The sequence below is a fragment of the Jaculus jaculus genome, chromosome X (assembly GCF_020740685.1).
Source record: "Jaculus jaculus isolate mJacJac1 chromosome X, mJacJac1.mat.Y.cur, whole genome shotgun sequence".
NCBI lineage: Eukaryota > Metazoa > Chordata > Mammalia > Rodentia > Dipodidae > Jaculus > Jaculus jaculus.
The window spans coordinates 148,721,174-148,736,620 of record NC_059125.1 but is presented as its reverse complement, the minus strand read 5'-3'; the positions used below and the strand labels follow the sequence as shown (position 1 = coordinate 148,736,620).

General features: G+C 43.8%; 1 protein-coding gene across 3 annotated transcripts in view; it reads right to left on the bottom strand.

Annotated features, from left to right (window-relative positions):
- Mtm1 (myotubularin 1) overlaps positions 1–15,447 on the bottom strand; it is a 129,041-nt gene that overhangs the window by 27,712 nt on the left and 85,882 nt on the right. For all 3 annotated transcript variants that reach the window (XM_004668928.2, XM_045141014.1, XM_045141015.1), the window contains 4 exons: positions 13,153–13,236; positions 10,840–10,989; positions 5,875–6,063; positions 2,015–2,200 (listed from right to left, as the gene is read on the bottom strand). In XM_004668928.2, coding sequence (XP_004668985.1) covers positions 2,015–2,200; positions 5,875–6,063; positions 10,840–10,989; positions 13,153–13,236 — 609 coding nt within the window. The remainder of the gene's footprint in view (positions 1–2,014; positions 2,201–5,874; positions 6,064–10,839; positions 10,990–13,152; positions 13,237–15,447) is intronic.

The following is a 15,447-nucleotide window of genomic DNA, read 5'->3' as shown; positions in this document are numbered from 1 at the left end:
CTAACAGCTGGATCCTGTGAACATAATCATTCACAGAAGCAAGAACTTTGCATATATGGTCAAGCTAATAATTGGAAATTATTGGATTTTTAGACAGATGGGCCCCAATTACATGAACCCTGCTAAGGAGGAGGCAGGACAGTGTGACCACAGAGGCAGAGGTTACAGTGACGCAGTCATGGACCAAGAAATGCCAATGGCCGGGAGAAGCTGGAAGAGACAAGAACAGATCTTCCTGATGATTTACCAAGCAAGCACAGTCCAACTGTCCATCCGGTCTATAAGGCCATCTCGAGGCCACACACATCTCTTCTCCTTTGGTTCAATGGCTTGGATTTAACTGCTGTGTGAGAAGCTCTGAGGTGGCTGTTGTTACATATGCCCAGGAGGGCTCCTCAGTCTTCTCACAACAATGACAGTTTCTTTCATTGCTTTTGTATCCTCCTCAATACAAACAAAATCCTAAAACCTGATGGGGGACTTTTAGAACACCTCCTATGTTCCTTCTGCACTTCACGTTTTTCAGGTGCCCTTGCTTCCTAGTTTCCTCACATGTCTGCACACACCTGAGCCACCAAACAAGATGGACTTTCAACCAGTCTCCCTTCTTTCTTTCGGACTCAGAGTAAGAGCTGCCCCAGCTTCCTGTTTCTCTGCTACACATGGTCTCTTTCAATATGAACAAACAGCATTCTACTTTACATGCTGAAGTAACATATTCACTGGAAAAAGGGAGCAAGCAAAAGAAGAAAGAAGAAAATAAAAGTTATTACAGTTCTATTACTCAGAAATAATAGCTAAGATGTTAGCAGATATCTTTCTAAAATCCCCTGTATGCAAACATCTTTCCTAACTGAGCAATTCTTCATGTTATTCGACATCACATTATGAGATCATTTTATTTCTTAAAAATATTTATTTATGTATTTATTTCAGAGTGGGGGTCAGACAGAGAATAAGTATGGGTATACCAGAGCCTCCTGCCACTGCAAACAAATTCCAGATACATGCACCACCTTGTGCATCTGGCGTCATGTGGGTACTGGGGAATCAAATGCAGGCCATCAGGCTTTGCCGGCAAGTGCTTAACTGCTGAGCCATCTCTCCAGTCCTATGGAGGTCTTTCTAAATAATTGCACAACTATAGAGATACAACTTTCCTTGTACATTTAGGTAATTTCCAATATCTTTCATTATTATAAAAATTCTAGTATATGCAAATTTTCAGAACTTGGTGATTATCTCCTTTAAAAACACCTAAATCAATTTCTTCTATGTACAAAATAAACTGAAGCTTCCCTAGACTTGAAAAGCCCTTCTCACAATCACGGGATACTCAACTCTCTCCTCCTTTATTTAAGTTTTCAAAGTAATAGTCTCGATTTCCTTAACTCTCACTTGCATGCTACTGCTAGGCACTCTTGGAAGCCCTGAGTCCTCTGGGACTTCCTCACACAGTTCTTCCAAACATCACTGACTTTCTGCCTAGGCTTTTTTGGCATTCCAACATGTTCTTTTGATCTCTGGATTTCTCTTGCATCTCCTTCACTCTGTTCCACTGCTGCCCTCCTACGCTGAATGAAAAACGGCCAGGTGCCATCCAAGTCCTGTGCTCTTCTCCCTACAGGTACAAGTCCATGAAGCATACCCCCAGCAATGGCTATTTAATGACATGGGCAACTACTCAATAAACCTGCACAGAACTATTTACTGTGGACAAGATTAAGAGATACAGCTGGGCAAACTCTGAAAATAAGCCAGCATGACATTGTAAAATCTTTAATTCAGTTAAACAAATTATTTAAACATATATAAAGCTGTCAAATACAGTCTTCTACTACAAATAGTTTCTCTTCCAGTATTCAATTTTTAAATATTTAAAGAAAGAATTCCATTTCAAGGAACAAGTACTTTCTTTTATACATAAAAATATTATATATATATATATATATACATATATATATATATATATATATATATATATACATACACATATATATTTAAATATACTTGCCTTGATATGTTCTAACCAATGAGTAGACTCCAAACTGGACAGCCAATGAGATTCTTCTACATTGGGATAGACAATGTCTTTCACCTTTTTTAAAGATTCACGCATGACATGAATATTATGAATGTCTAAGAAAGAGAGTTCGGCATTATGATATGCATCATCACTTTCATATCCTCCTCCTGTTGCCTGAGAAACAACAAGATTACAAACAGTCAGTTGGGTTTTCTATTTTATCAGTAACTTACCAAACTATTTCACAAGCCCCTATAATTTAAATAATTGATGTGACTTGACTTCCCATACAACACTAAGCCTCAACACTGGTCATACTTTCAGCTAGAAGAAAAAGTCAGGAATGCTGGCAATTTCCTGGGGCAGAGGACCTCTGAATTCACAAGACAAAAATTTCCTTCCAGATGTTCCATTATTACTGGCTCTTCTACATCTGGAAAGGCAAGAGCAGGTTCTCAAAGGTCTTCTTTCTCTCTCAGTCTCTGGGGAGGGGAGAGGCAGCAACCCTGATTTGGTAGTAGGCACCCCAGTTTTGCAAGGCACTCACATAGCACATAATGCTATAGAGGAAAACAAGTCCTGGAGTCAGGCCGACTCAGGCCCAATAGATCAGTTTCAGTGTCTCCTCTCTATGTGATCTGGGACAAGGCACTTAACTAAGTCTCAGCACCAATGTCCTTGCCTGTAAAATGGGATCTACTCCCTAGTCTCACAGGATAAAAGGAGCCAGAAAACATTAAAACAGCTAACATCAGTCACCATTTGATAAGCCCTAATGATGTCTTCCTTTATAAATTTTATATTTCACAGTGATGCTGCAAGATAGATCTAGTCACATTTTACAAATGAGAGGCCAGAAAATAAGGAGATGGGGTTTAGCCATTCCAAAGCCATGTAAGGAATAAGGGAATTTAAGTATACTTTAATTTTAATGCCCTAAACTTTTATACTTTATCATAACTAGCGTTCTGCTATGAAAACATCAAGAAGAGAGTGCCATACATTGTGGACCCTCAGAGAAGGGAGAAAGATAGTCACCACTTACTGTAGAATGCACAAATCCCCCATCCCCGTGCTAGGCATGGAACCCAGAGCCCCACCCATCCAGAGCATGTGCTCCATCCAGCACAGGTGCATTGAGAGCACTCGCTCAAAGCTTCACACGGCCTTAGGAAGAGGGAAGTGCGACACCTGCCTGGGCTGAACAGGAAGCTGATGGCCTAGGGAACATGCATCATCCCGACAGCACGCATCTCCTTTTCCTGCGTGTCACGGGACAGGAACAGAGCCTTGTAGCTAGGGTTGGAAGAGCCCAAACAGCCAGTGTTTGTTTGTTTGTTTGTTTGTTTTCCTGGCTTTAGTCACTGAGGTTTCCTGTGATGGAAGTAAAACTATCACAGCACTTAACCTCAAATCTGGAGACCTATGCAGCAAGCCACAGGCCGCAGTCTGCAGGGACGCTACGTGAGAAAGCAGATTGAGGCACCAGTATTTCTTTCGAGCTTGCTTTAGATAGCATCAGCACTGAAGTTATAGTAAATGTTCCATTTGCTGTTGATACTGTTGTGTATGCATGTGCACACATGTGTGGAGGCCAGAGGCTGTGTGTTTGTGCATGTATGTGGAGGCCAGAGGCTAAGGGTGTGTGTAATGTGTGTGTGGAGGTTAACATCAGTTAGCTTCCTTAATCCTTCTCTGACTCGTTTTAGTGATAGTGCCTGAGGCAGGGGCTCATTGAACCCAGACCTTACTGATTCAGCGAGTCTAGCTAGCCAGCTTGCCCCAGGGATCCCTGTCTCTGCCTCCCGAGCATGAGGTTACTGGCGGGATGCCATGCCCACCTGGCATTTACGTGGGTGGTGGGATCCCACCCAGTCATCTCCCCAAGCCCAGCTGTTGGTGCTTGTTAAAGACAGAGTCTCACACTGAAGCCCAGGCTGGCACTGAGCTCCCAGCAGTCAGGCAGGAGCCACCGCTCCCATCTTCCCTTTGCTCGTTTTAAAGAGACATTTCTTTCTGCTTGCCCACACCTTGGGGAAGGCCAGAGGTACTGCTGTCTGCCTGCCAATCATTTCTGCCAACCGCAGGCGCAGGCGGGGAGGCGAGGGTTCTTCTGTTTTGCTAGATCTGCGAACCTATACTGTGATGACACATTCACCCTCCCACAGGCAGATGGCCTGCTGTTCTGCATGTGTGGCTGTTACATAATTACGGGGATTTGAGGAGGTGCTTGACACTGAGGCTCCTTTCATAAATAACCGAAAATGACATGTAAAAAACAAAAGGAAAAATACATGTTTTGACCAGTGCCAGTTTTGGGCAAAACCAGACGTTAACACAGTTCCACTTTAATTCAGCACACTGTACTGTCACAAAAATAGAAGCTGCCTGGTGCCAGAGCTCACCAACCCCTGGGTTCTGTTTGTTTAACTCAAAATGATGTCATGTTGCTAGTTACATCTGGGCTTGTGGGTTTCTAAATATCCACATGGGAGCAACAATTAGGGGCAAAAAGAACAGAAGTCAGAAAGGATGAAAATCAATTAGTCAGGCACAGACTGAGCCCCCACCAAAGTTCAATGTCTCCATCTCTGGTTGCTTTTGAAGTCTTCTCTGGTTACTTTTCTTCCACCGAAGCGAGTGGCCCACATTGCTAGTGTGATGTAAAGGCGACAAAGAGAGGGACGCAGCCAGGCTGGGTGCCCTCCTCTCCCTCCTGAGGGCTGCAGATACAGGCCGACTGCTAACATGTCACAACGACATGGGAGAACTGTACTGCCAAAATGAGCTTTAGAGTTCCTATAATGAAGGTATTCATTTCACACCTTTTAATATTTTAAGATATTCTCTCAAAATACTTCATTTTAATGCTACATTATCTATTTCAGGCTAAATAAGTACATGAAAATATTATGTCTTATATTTGTGTTCACTCTGAATTATATATGAAGGAAAATGGGTTCCAAATATATACAATTAATGACAACACTCCAAGATGTTTAGATTTAACTTCCTAAATATTTTCCTTACATTCCTAATAGACTTATCAGTTTAACTTCATGAGTTTTACATGTATGTTTGAAATTATTCCTAAGCAAAACCCCATTATGGTACCTAAGAGATCATCTGAGAGCAGGCAGGGGCAGGGACAGGGGCAGGATTGAGTATGTACGACCGAGAAGCCAGGAGCAGACGGTGACGAGCTCCGGCCCACGTGCACCACAGCTGAGCACCGTCGGCAGGCGGGCTGCATACGGGTTCCACCTCCGAAACGGCTGCCTGTATCTGGGCTGCTTCCCGGATTGCCTTGCTTTCAGGTTTTCATCCTCGGTTCTGAATAATTGAAGATGTCAGATAACTGCCCTTGGATGAGCAAAGCATTAAGGATGACGGAATTTAAGCCTATAGCTGAAGAGAATGAATATGAAAGGCAGAGTCTAGGAGGGAGCAACTCGGGCCAGGCTCACCATGAGCCTTTGGAAACTACCCTGCTAATGACGGGAGAACCAGGACTAACAAAGAGGAAAGGCACGTGTTGCAGCTCTTTCCTATAATCTCGGTAACTGAGAGGCTGAGGCAGGATGATTTCCATGAGTTCCAGACCAGCCCAGGGTACACAGTGAGACCAGGTCTTAACCCCACCCCTACACGGAGAAATCAAAGAGAAGGAAGGCTAGGTCTATATTGATGGCGGGGGGCAGAACCCATGTAAATACTGAGTGGGTGTGGCATGTCACTTGTTTGCAAACATAATTAATTGAAAATTAAAAATCACTCCACATGTTAATATATATCCACTGCACTCCATATATAAACTAGGCTTCCAGCACAACACTGCATCCGCTCACCTTGTTGGCCACTGCGTTTACACTGGGTCTTGCATCATAGATTGTGAGCTTAGAGAGTTGTCTGTTAGTCTCCCTGATCACATCCAGATATTTCTCATCATCTTTGTTTCGCTTGCCACTCATACCGACAAGAGGCTGACTGCAACGCACAATGACCGTCTTGTTTTCCGGGTGGATCCATGACAGCACCTAGGGTTATAGTCCACAAGGATTGAGCCATTAAGTCTCCAGACAACCCCTGTAACTAAAATAATAAAGCACAGGCAATCATGATGAAATGAAAGAGAATAGCTGTTCACTTGGCAATTTTCACTGTGTGACCAGAAAACCATGTTTAACACTTACAACTACTCAAAAATGATCAAAATAGACAGTTGCTCTACCAGGCTTTTCTTAATGGGCACTATGAATCAATGCGTACCTCAAGAAAGGTCCATCACTTAAAGGAAACCAAAAGCTTCTGGTGTTATTTTAATTCAGTAGTTCGCACCGGATTTGTTATCCTATGGGAACACCTTGAATGACAGCTGGGGGGCAAGGGAAATCATCTGTGACACAGCCTCTGCCATCCCATTTCTCCCGCGGACTCAAATCTAATGTAACACAGGAGAAAGAAAACACAAGATCTTGGCCTGCCAAGAGAGCTGCTATACTTCACCGCGAAGCGAGGAGCTGCACAGCCTGTGATAGCTTCCCTGGCCCTTTCCTCAGAATGCGTCTTCTACGGCTGGTCCCCAGTCGAGCTCACATGGCACCCGGCCTCCCCGCTCGCCTGCTGCACATGGGAGCAGAAAGGGAGCCGCTAATGCAGCGTCATGGTACCATGGTAGCCCACAGCTGCCTGCGCACCACGGCCGCTGACCGGCTCAGTGGAAGCCAAAGCCTCAGTAAAGCTTAGGAGAGCGAGGGCGAGACGCAGCATCTAGCGGCGGCATCTAGTGCTCGTTAGCACAGCTGGGTCACCTCGGTGGACAATACTCCTTGGTATTTCAAAATAGCTGCTAGAGAGAATCTGGAGTGCTCCCGACACAAGCAAGTGAAAAATATCTGAAGTGACAGAGAGGCCACTTAGCCTGATCCAAGCAGTGCGTATCATATAAATGAAACGTACTGAAGTTTCACACTGTGCTCCATGCATATGTGCGACACAGAGTTGCATAACTGTTGTGGCCAATTAAAAGAAGCGGGGTGTGTGTGAAGAAAACACGGGAGCTGGGGCAGCGTGCCATGGGTAAGTAACAGTATAGGCTCTCTCCCCAGGCACTGACCTCATGGCCTCTGTGGCTAAACTCTGCTCACAGGTCAGGAGGGGAGAACCACAATGACCTCAGGTGGCTGCTGGAAGGACCAAAGGAACAACGCAGATGTGGGCTTGTGTTAGCTTCTAGAGGCAGGACCCAAAGCCAGGAAAATGAGACCCCAAAGTGATGAAATGCATATAAGAGGAGGAAAAAACCCCACCCATTTGCGCACACTTAATATAAGCCCAAATACTTTGACGTCACTGTAGCCACTCCTGTATGATGGCAAATGACAAACATTGATGTTTATAGAGATGTGTTTATTATGACATTCAGCTTCTGAGAAAAAAAAATCCTATGATAATGAGGATGCACATGCATTCTCACCCATTCTATTTTTTTTCTCACCTATTCTAGACACCAAACACCACAGCAGCCCCAAAGGTCCAAAGGCTCAGACCTCAGGAAGCCCTGGAAAAGGTACTGACCTGCCCCAAAACTTAACCTTGAAATCTGCAGTGTGGGCACCAGACCTGCCTACCTGCCCACCCTCCTTGCCTCAAGAGTGATTAAAAAAAAAAAAAAAACGGGCTGGAGAGCTGGCTTAGCAGTTAAGCGCTTGCCTGTGAAGCCTGAAGACCCCAGTTCGAGTCTCGATTCCCTAGGACCAACGTTAGCCAGATGCACAAGGGGGCACTCGCATCTGGAGTTCATTTGCAGAGGCTGGAGGCCCTGGTGCGCCCATTCTCTCTGCCTCTTTCTCTCTCTATCACTCTCAAATAAATAAATAAACATAAACAAAAAAAAATTAAAAGAAACTCCATGAGATCACCTTTCAGAAAGCAAAATGCTACATATAGGAGAGGTTTACTGTTTGAGAAAGACCTCATCACATTTTAAATTTAAATGAGGCCACAGTGAAGATACTGCCTTCTGCTGGTGCCTGACTTCCACTGGAGCTCTCCTCTCAGCCTGCATGGCAGGAAAAGCCACAGCCGCTTCCCCTCCTAAACGATCCTTGTTAGAGGGGATGGTCTGGCTGTCACAGAGCTGAATTGGTTCAAGTAATGGTACTATTTTCCATGACTGCTATTAAAAAGACATTATATTCCTGTAGAAAAGTTTTCAATAACTAAAAAAGTAATAATATTGAGAATCCATAAGTAATTAGGATGTATATACAAACTAAGTCAGGTAAAAATGTTTATCATCATCTTGTTTATAATAGCAAAAGATTAAGAAGAATCTAGCTATGTCCCCTAGAAAACCAGTATAACCACGGCACGTGTACACACTAGCACAACACTTGCACATTATTTCATTACCCACGAGTGTATGTACAAAAGAACTAGATGTTTCTTACCATCCAGTCATAGTTTTCTGTTTTTGCACAAACTACCCAACACTCAAGTTTCACATAAATGACACACATCTTTTCTGTAAGAAAACTGAGACTTCACTGTCCAGCCTCACGCGGTCAGAAGGCACATCTTATTTGGCTTCATAATGTCTATGAGTAGGTCATTATAAATACACAGAGGTCAGAGATAGCCAGAAGTTCTTTTTCACAGCATGACAAATAAATTGGTGGCCTCACAAAAGGAGGAGGATGCATAACATGACTAGGTAAAAAGTTAAGAAATTCTATTGCTCTACAATGGATTGTCATTCTTTTTTGTTGTTTTTAAACTTGATTTGCAAGCAGAGAGAAGAAATGGGCACACCATGGTCTCTTGCCACTGAGAACAAACTGCAGAGTTATATGCCCCTTGGTGTACCTTGCTTTCTGTGGGTACTGGGGCACTGAGCCTGGGCCATCAGGTTTTTTTTTTTTTTTTTTTTGAGTTAGGGTTTCATTCCAGCCCAGGTTGACCTGGAATTCATATGTAGTCTTAGGCTGGCCTTGAATTCACAGAAATCCTCCTGCCTTTGCCTCCTGAGTGCTGGAAGTAAAGGTGTGCACCACCACTCCCAACTAGTCAGGCTTTTTAAAAAAATTTATTTATTTATTTATTTATTTATTTGAGAGCAACAGACACAGAGAGAAAGACAGATAGAGGAAGAGAGAGAGAATGGGCGCGCCAGGGCTTCCAGCCTCTGCAAACGAACTCCAGACGCGTGCGCCCCCTTGTGCATCTGGCTAACGTGGGACCTGGGGAACCAAGCCTTGAACCGGGGTCCTTAGGCTTCACAGGCAAGCGCTTAATCACTAAGCCATCTCTCCAGCCCTAGTCAGGCTTTTTAAGGAAGTGCCTTTAACCACTGTTCATCTCTCCAGTCCAAGGATTCTTATTTTTGAAGAAATGCAGGGACTACTACATCAAGATGGCAGACTGAGGTTTGTGGTCAGGCTCAGTCTCATTTCTCCTCCTTCATCACATGCCATGAAACACACACGCTTTTGCCACAGCAGATGCTCAATGAATACTGAGCAGACAGTGCACCAAACCCACGCATTTTGCCATAGTCCAGCTCTTCCTTAGGCAAGGCACACTAGCAAGCAAGTGGCTAGAACAGGAGTACAGTTGGTGGCTCTGTCACAGAAAAACATGCCCAGTAGAGCACAAGGAACTCTAGCTTCACAAACAAGTTATAATCTAATAAAATGAGCCAAACAACACATTTTCAAGTACGATGTATAACATGAGGATATGAATAGATACTACTAATCAGAGAAGCAAGAGAATTTAAAACGTGACAATGCATCTTCAGCTGATAAGAATACATAGGTTTCTTACAAACATCCTTTTAAGGTCAAAAATGTATACACTTGGAAGTTAAAGACAAGGTGACATTAAATCTCAATTTCTTCAATATTTGTTTTCTTTTAAATCTTACTGATTTGAAACAAAATCTGATGTATTATTCCAGCCCTTGAGAATTAACAAAGGAGAAAAAAATCTCAATTTTTAGTCAATAAAATTTATGTGCAGAGTAGAAAGTATGACATGTCCCTAAATATTTATCAATTAAAAAGGAACTTTGTGGGCTGGAGAGATGCTTTAGCAATTAAGCTTCTTGCCTGCAAAGCCTAAGGAACCAGGTTTGATTCCCCTGTACCCACATAAGCGAGATGCAGAAGGTGGCACATGTGTCTGGATTTAGTTTGCACTGCCTGGAGTCCCTGGTGTGCCCATTCTCTCTATTTGCCTCTCCCCCCCCCCCGAATAAAGAAAGAAAATATTTTTAAAAAAGTTAAAAAACAGAAAAGGAACTTTGTAAGGCAGGTTCGATGGCATGGCAGGCATAAGGCCTGGAATAATGCATACTTGACTCCAGTTCAATAAGGGTATTGAAACAGCTTGAGAACAGGGCAAAGATAAGTACATCCTAGACATGGTGAGGGAATGTAAAAGCTCGCCCTTAACACTAACAACAGCAGTGTCTTCTTTGCAACACAATTTCTTACATTGTCAAGACCCTGTGGTATGACAAAGAGCCTCTTCTCTTTCCTTCAGGTCTCTGGCTTGTGATGTGACACCTTCACTGGCGCCCACTCTCATTAGCTCTTTAGCAGCCTTCCTTCTGGCCCTGGCTTCTGAGCTCTCGGACGGCAGCTGCTACTTTGGCTTCTCCTGTTTCCCAAAGTGCTTTGCTCCCTGAAGACCTCTGATAATTATTGGTCAGAATGAAATTTCAACAAGAATGCTTCTCTAAATTCCGCGACTACTGTTTGTTTTTGTTTGTTTGTTTTTCCCAGAGCAGTGGGTCACATGGTACTCACAGGAATTCGATTTCGGGATCTGAAAGCTGCAACTCTCCTAAGATCCTCATCTGATGCCCGATAGGGAACCACCAGAAGAGCAGGGTACGTGTCACAGAGTTCATAGCACTTATTAATGAAAGTTATCCTCCAGTGGTGATTGGGCAGGCCCTGCAGGACAAAAGGAAGTTCAAGTGAGCATAGCAAACTTCCCTGCAATGCCAGGGGCCTCTTTCTTCCTTCTAGCATTATGTGCACATGCTTCTTGGACCACAGCATAATGGTCACCTACCTATTCACAATCAAAATGTCAGAGCAATAATCCAGACAATGTGAGAACATGGACAGAACACCAGCATTGTCCACAGCTCTACCTATCTTCTGTAACTCTATCTTCTTCTGAATATAGAGCTTCCTTTGTTTTGAGTCAGCACATTCCTCATTCTTTGTACAGTACAGCTAAACCCAAGTTCCTCTCCCTCCTATGCCAAAGTACGATGAGCAATGTCAACCTGAGTCTACTCGAGGGCAGGAAAGAGAGCTGGCAGCCTCCTCTCCCTGCTCCAACCAGAGAGGATGCTGCAGTCTGCTCCCAAGGGGAAAGAAGATAGGCTCATGAAAAAAAAACCACTGACTGAGGTCAAGGAAACCCCTCAGGGGAGGCTCATTTCGCCACCTCTGATCACTTGTTTAAACCAAGTAGCTGGGGAGCCCCAATCACACTACAGGTGCTCTGAGAAGCAGAGACATTCACATTTCTAACAGACTGCTACTATGACAGGGAGACAAGGCAGACATCCCCCATTTTTATCATCTGCCCATAAAACTGCCTGCAGTCTAGACAAGATCCAGAGGTGGTGGAACATTCTCTCCCCACACTCACAAATGCACAAGACACACATGAACGTGAGCTAGGTGGGTGCTTGCTTAGGGGACAGACATTGTACCTTTGCTTCAGGTTGGCCCTATGTACCATGGACCAAACAGATGTTGAGTCTGATGCTGAGTCCAAATAGAGAGTTTTAAGTCCCATCAGAAAGTTATAAGAAAAAAAGATTGAATATAATGGCAGTCTAAAACAAAATAACTTTAACTGTTCATATGTGCATGCAATCATAAGAACTCAAAATTGAAGCCAACCAGGTTTGTGGCAACGGACAAGGGAGCTAGGGAAGTCTTCTCAAGCCCAGGGATCTGGGATCTTTCTATTCACTCCCATTCCACCCAGCAGCTAGGCTTGAATTGATTCTCAAGGCTCAAACAGTATTTTTCAATTATTTTAAGAGCATGGTAAGAGGAAATATGAAAAATGCCATGCAAAACTCCTAGCTGTCCCACAGATTTGGTTGTAGCAGAGGCCAAATCATGGCTCTTGCTACAAGATATGTCGGCTTGCCTGTGATATTCCACACAAGAATTCAAGAGGAGATCTTTGTCCCTGAAAGTCATAATCAACGTCCTGCTTTTATTATAACAAGTAAACATGTGGGTGAGGACTACGTGAAAGCAACAAAGGCAATAATGATATACATGCATCACTGTGTTTGTGGATATCACTGGTGTAGGGAGGCTTGCATGTGTAAGTTTACTATAAACTAATGAAAAGGCCAGGACCAAACCTTTTGTGTGTTAGTGGGACTTAAAGTCCATCTAAGCATTTTCAGCGCTTTGCTTTTGATTAAGCTACATTAACTTGGTAAATTGTACTGGTGAAGCAGTTTGCGATAGTGCATTTCATAAAAGAAAGAAATTAGTGGACGTTAAAGTCCAATTCTTCTTTTATGTTTGCAGGTCTTGGGGTGGTTTATGGGTGTAGTACTATACTAAGTTGAGCCTCTACATTTATAGTTTATTTTGATGCTTGTTTTGGGGGTTTGGCAAGTTAATCCGATAAACAGTTAAATAAGAACATTATTATAGGAAAATAGTTTCAACTCATTTGAACCAGTAATTCAGAAGGAGTATAGTTTAAATCTAATGGTCAGTAATATTTAAGCTCCCATACACATTGACAGCAAAGTGATATGTAGAGGTTTGGCTTTTCTAGACACTAAATATTTCATAAAGATCAAAAAAATGATGTTCCTTGTATATAGGGAAGGAAACAGAACTTGGCCAATTCACTTTCAATGCAGTTGGAAGAGAGCTACCAAATGCGCTTGTAAGTTACACAGTGCTAGGATTAGCTCTACTTCACAAAAGGTGGATGCTACACAGCCACTAAACCACCTGAAGAGTGGACGTGACTGGTTTTCAGGAAGCACGACCAACGACCTATCATCCCTATGCATGTGTGAGTCAACACATACCAGATGGCACTGTCCATTGACTTACCTGCCTTCTGTATTCGTCCACTGGATTATAAACAGTCCACCCATCCACGTTAAACTTCTCTTCATTTAAAAATGCAAATAATGGCTAGAAAAGGCAAAAGCAAGAAGTTGAATTCAGTGTAAAGCAATTCTATAAATAGCAAGTCCTTTCAGTTTTCACAAAAGAAATTTCACCAGATTTGCTGACCATGAAATTGCAACTGAAACCAAGACAACAAAGCAACAACCATGGAAAATACAGGCCAGCTTCATACTAACTTCTATTTTTAGGAATAACTACTTTTGAACCCTCAAAATTTTCTGTGACTACAAATGTCTCATTTTTTTAAAGATGAAGCCCCCCCCCAAAAAAAAACAAAGCAAAACAAAACAGATTTCTAGTATCATCTGATCATGTTTTTTTGGGGGGGGAGGTTTCAAGGCAAGGTCTCACTCTAGCCCAGGCTGACCTGGAATTCACTCTGCATTCTCAGGGTGGCCTTGAACTCATGGACCTTTTCCTCCCAAATGCTGGGATTAAAGGCATGCGCCACCACACCTGGCTCATCTGATCAGTTTTAAAGCCAGTTAAAGCAAAAAGAAATTTAGGAATGATTACTAAACAGTACACCTGTCTCAAGAGAGTACCGTGACATGTTTAGCTACTTAAAGAGAGATGGGATGTTAGAAAACCCTTAATTAACTGTGCTCTGTGAATTCTGAATCAATGTGCTGGCCTCTGAAATGACAGGGCTCTGCTCTCTCAAGACACTATTGGTAAATTTCCCAGCTTCAAATGCCATCTGTTCCCCAGTGACCACTGCAACTCGGAGCTCTGGAAATGGCTCTCAAGATGCCAACTCCATGGCTCTGCAAGGAACTGAGAGGTATGGGGGAGGGGCGCCCTACTTTGAGGCTAATGCACCTCAAAGCAAACCTCTGGCTCCACCCTCGGCACCACACACGCTTCCCAGTGTTCTCAGTGCAGCCAGCGCAAGCTCCACCCTTCTAGTTGACCACGTGGATGCCTGCCAGCAGTGATGTGACTTGACATGGTGTGTGTCTTTACTATTGGCCCTTCCACATTGCACTTCCTAGACTGCCATCTCCATGCAGGCAGACACTCGTCTTGTGTGTGTCTTTTACACCCAGTAACTACAACAGTGCCTGGCTGTGCTTGGGAAAACACTTATTTGTTGCTGGAATGGCAGTGTGAAACCCTTGAGCCTCTGTCCACCCTGGAAATACTATGGATGGGAGCTTCTTGGTGTCTCCCTCGCCATCCCCTTTCTTCTGCTGCTACTATGAATACTAGTGTACCTTCCCCCCGAATTACAGGCTATTTCTGTAAAAAGCTTTACTTTGGACCAGGTTTTCTATATTTGAATGGCAAGAGAGTTAGGGTCAAAACTAATCACAAATATCCTGGAAAGCACAAATATCCTGTCTCTTGAACTTCCCCTTAGCCAATCACAAGTCTGGAGGTGCTAGGGTCAAGTGCTGTATTCTCCAATGCACTTCATAGCAGGTGGTCATGACACTGAGCACCTAAGTAATTCACCGAGGCTCCAGCCTGCCACGGAACCTAGGGTAAGGCTTAATTAGCCACTGTGGTGGGAAAAAATGAGGTCTGCTAACTGGAGTTAACCTTGGACTTTTGGTGAAAACAAAGCTAGTTTGTTTGGCACACTTCTCTATCCAGAAGCACGAAGTCTGGCACACTGCCCTTTCTGGGTGACAGAGACTCTGAACATCTGATACTACACTGGTCAGGTCCTAAATGTTATGCTGGCGACGCTGCTAGAGATGGCAGGAGGGGCCTGGGGAGATGGTTCAGTGGGTCAAGTTCTTGCAGGGCATGGTGGCACACTCCTTTAATCCCAGCAGTAGTAGGAGGATCGCTGTGAGTTTGAGGCCAGCCTGAGGCTACATAGTGAATTCCAGGTCAGCCTGGGCTAGAGTGAAACTCTACATCGAACTCCTCCCATCCCCCCAAAAAAGCCAGAAGTTCTGGCAGGGTTCTGTAATCCCAGCACAATGGTGCTGGTTGTGAGATGGGATGTAGAGACGGGAGAATTTCCTGGAAGCTTGTGCCAAGGGCAGCAAAACCCAGCAGAGTGAGAATACAGAGCAAGAAACTCTGTCTGAAATGAGACAGGTAAAGACCGACCCAAAAGTTGTCCCGACTTCCATATGCATGCCATGATACACATGCATGCACGTGCATGCTCACACACACATGCACACACACAAATGGCAGACAGGTAGCGTGAGACGTAAGGGTGTACGGTTACTGGCTTGAGAAGAAAGCATAGAA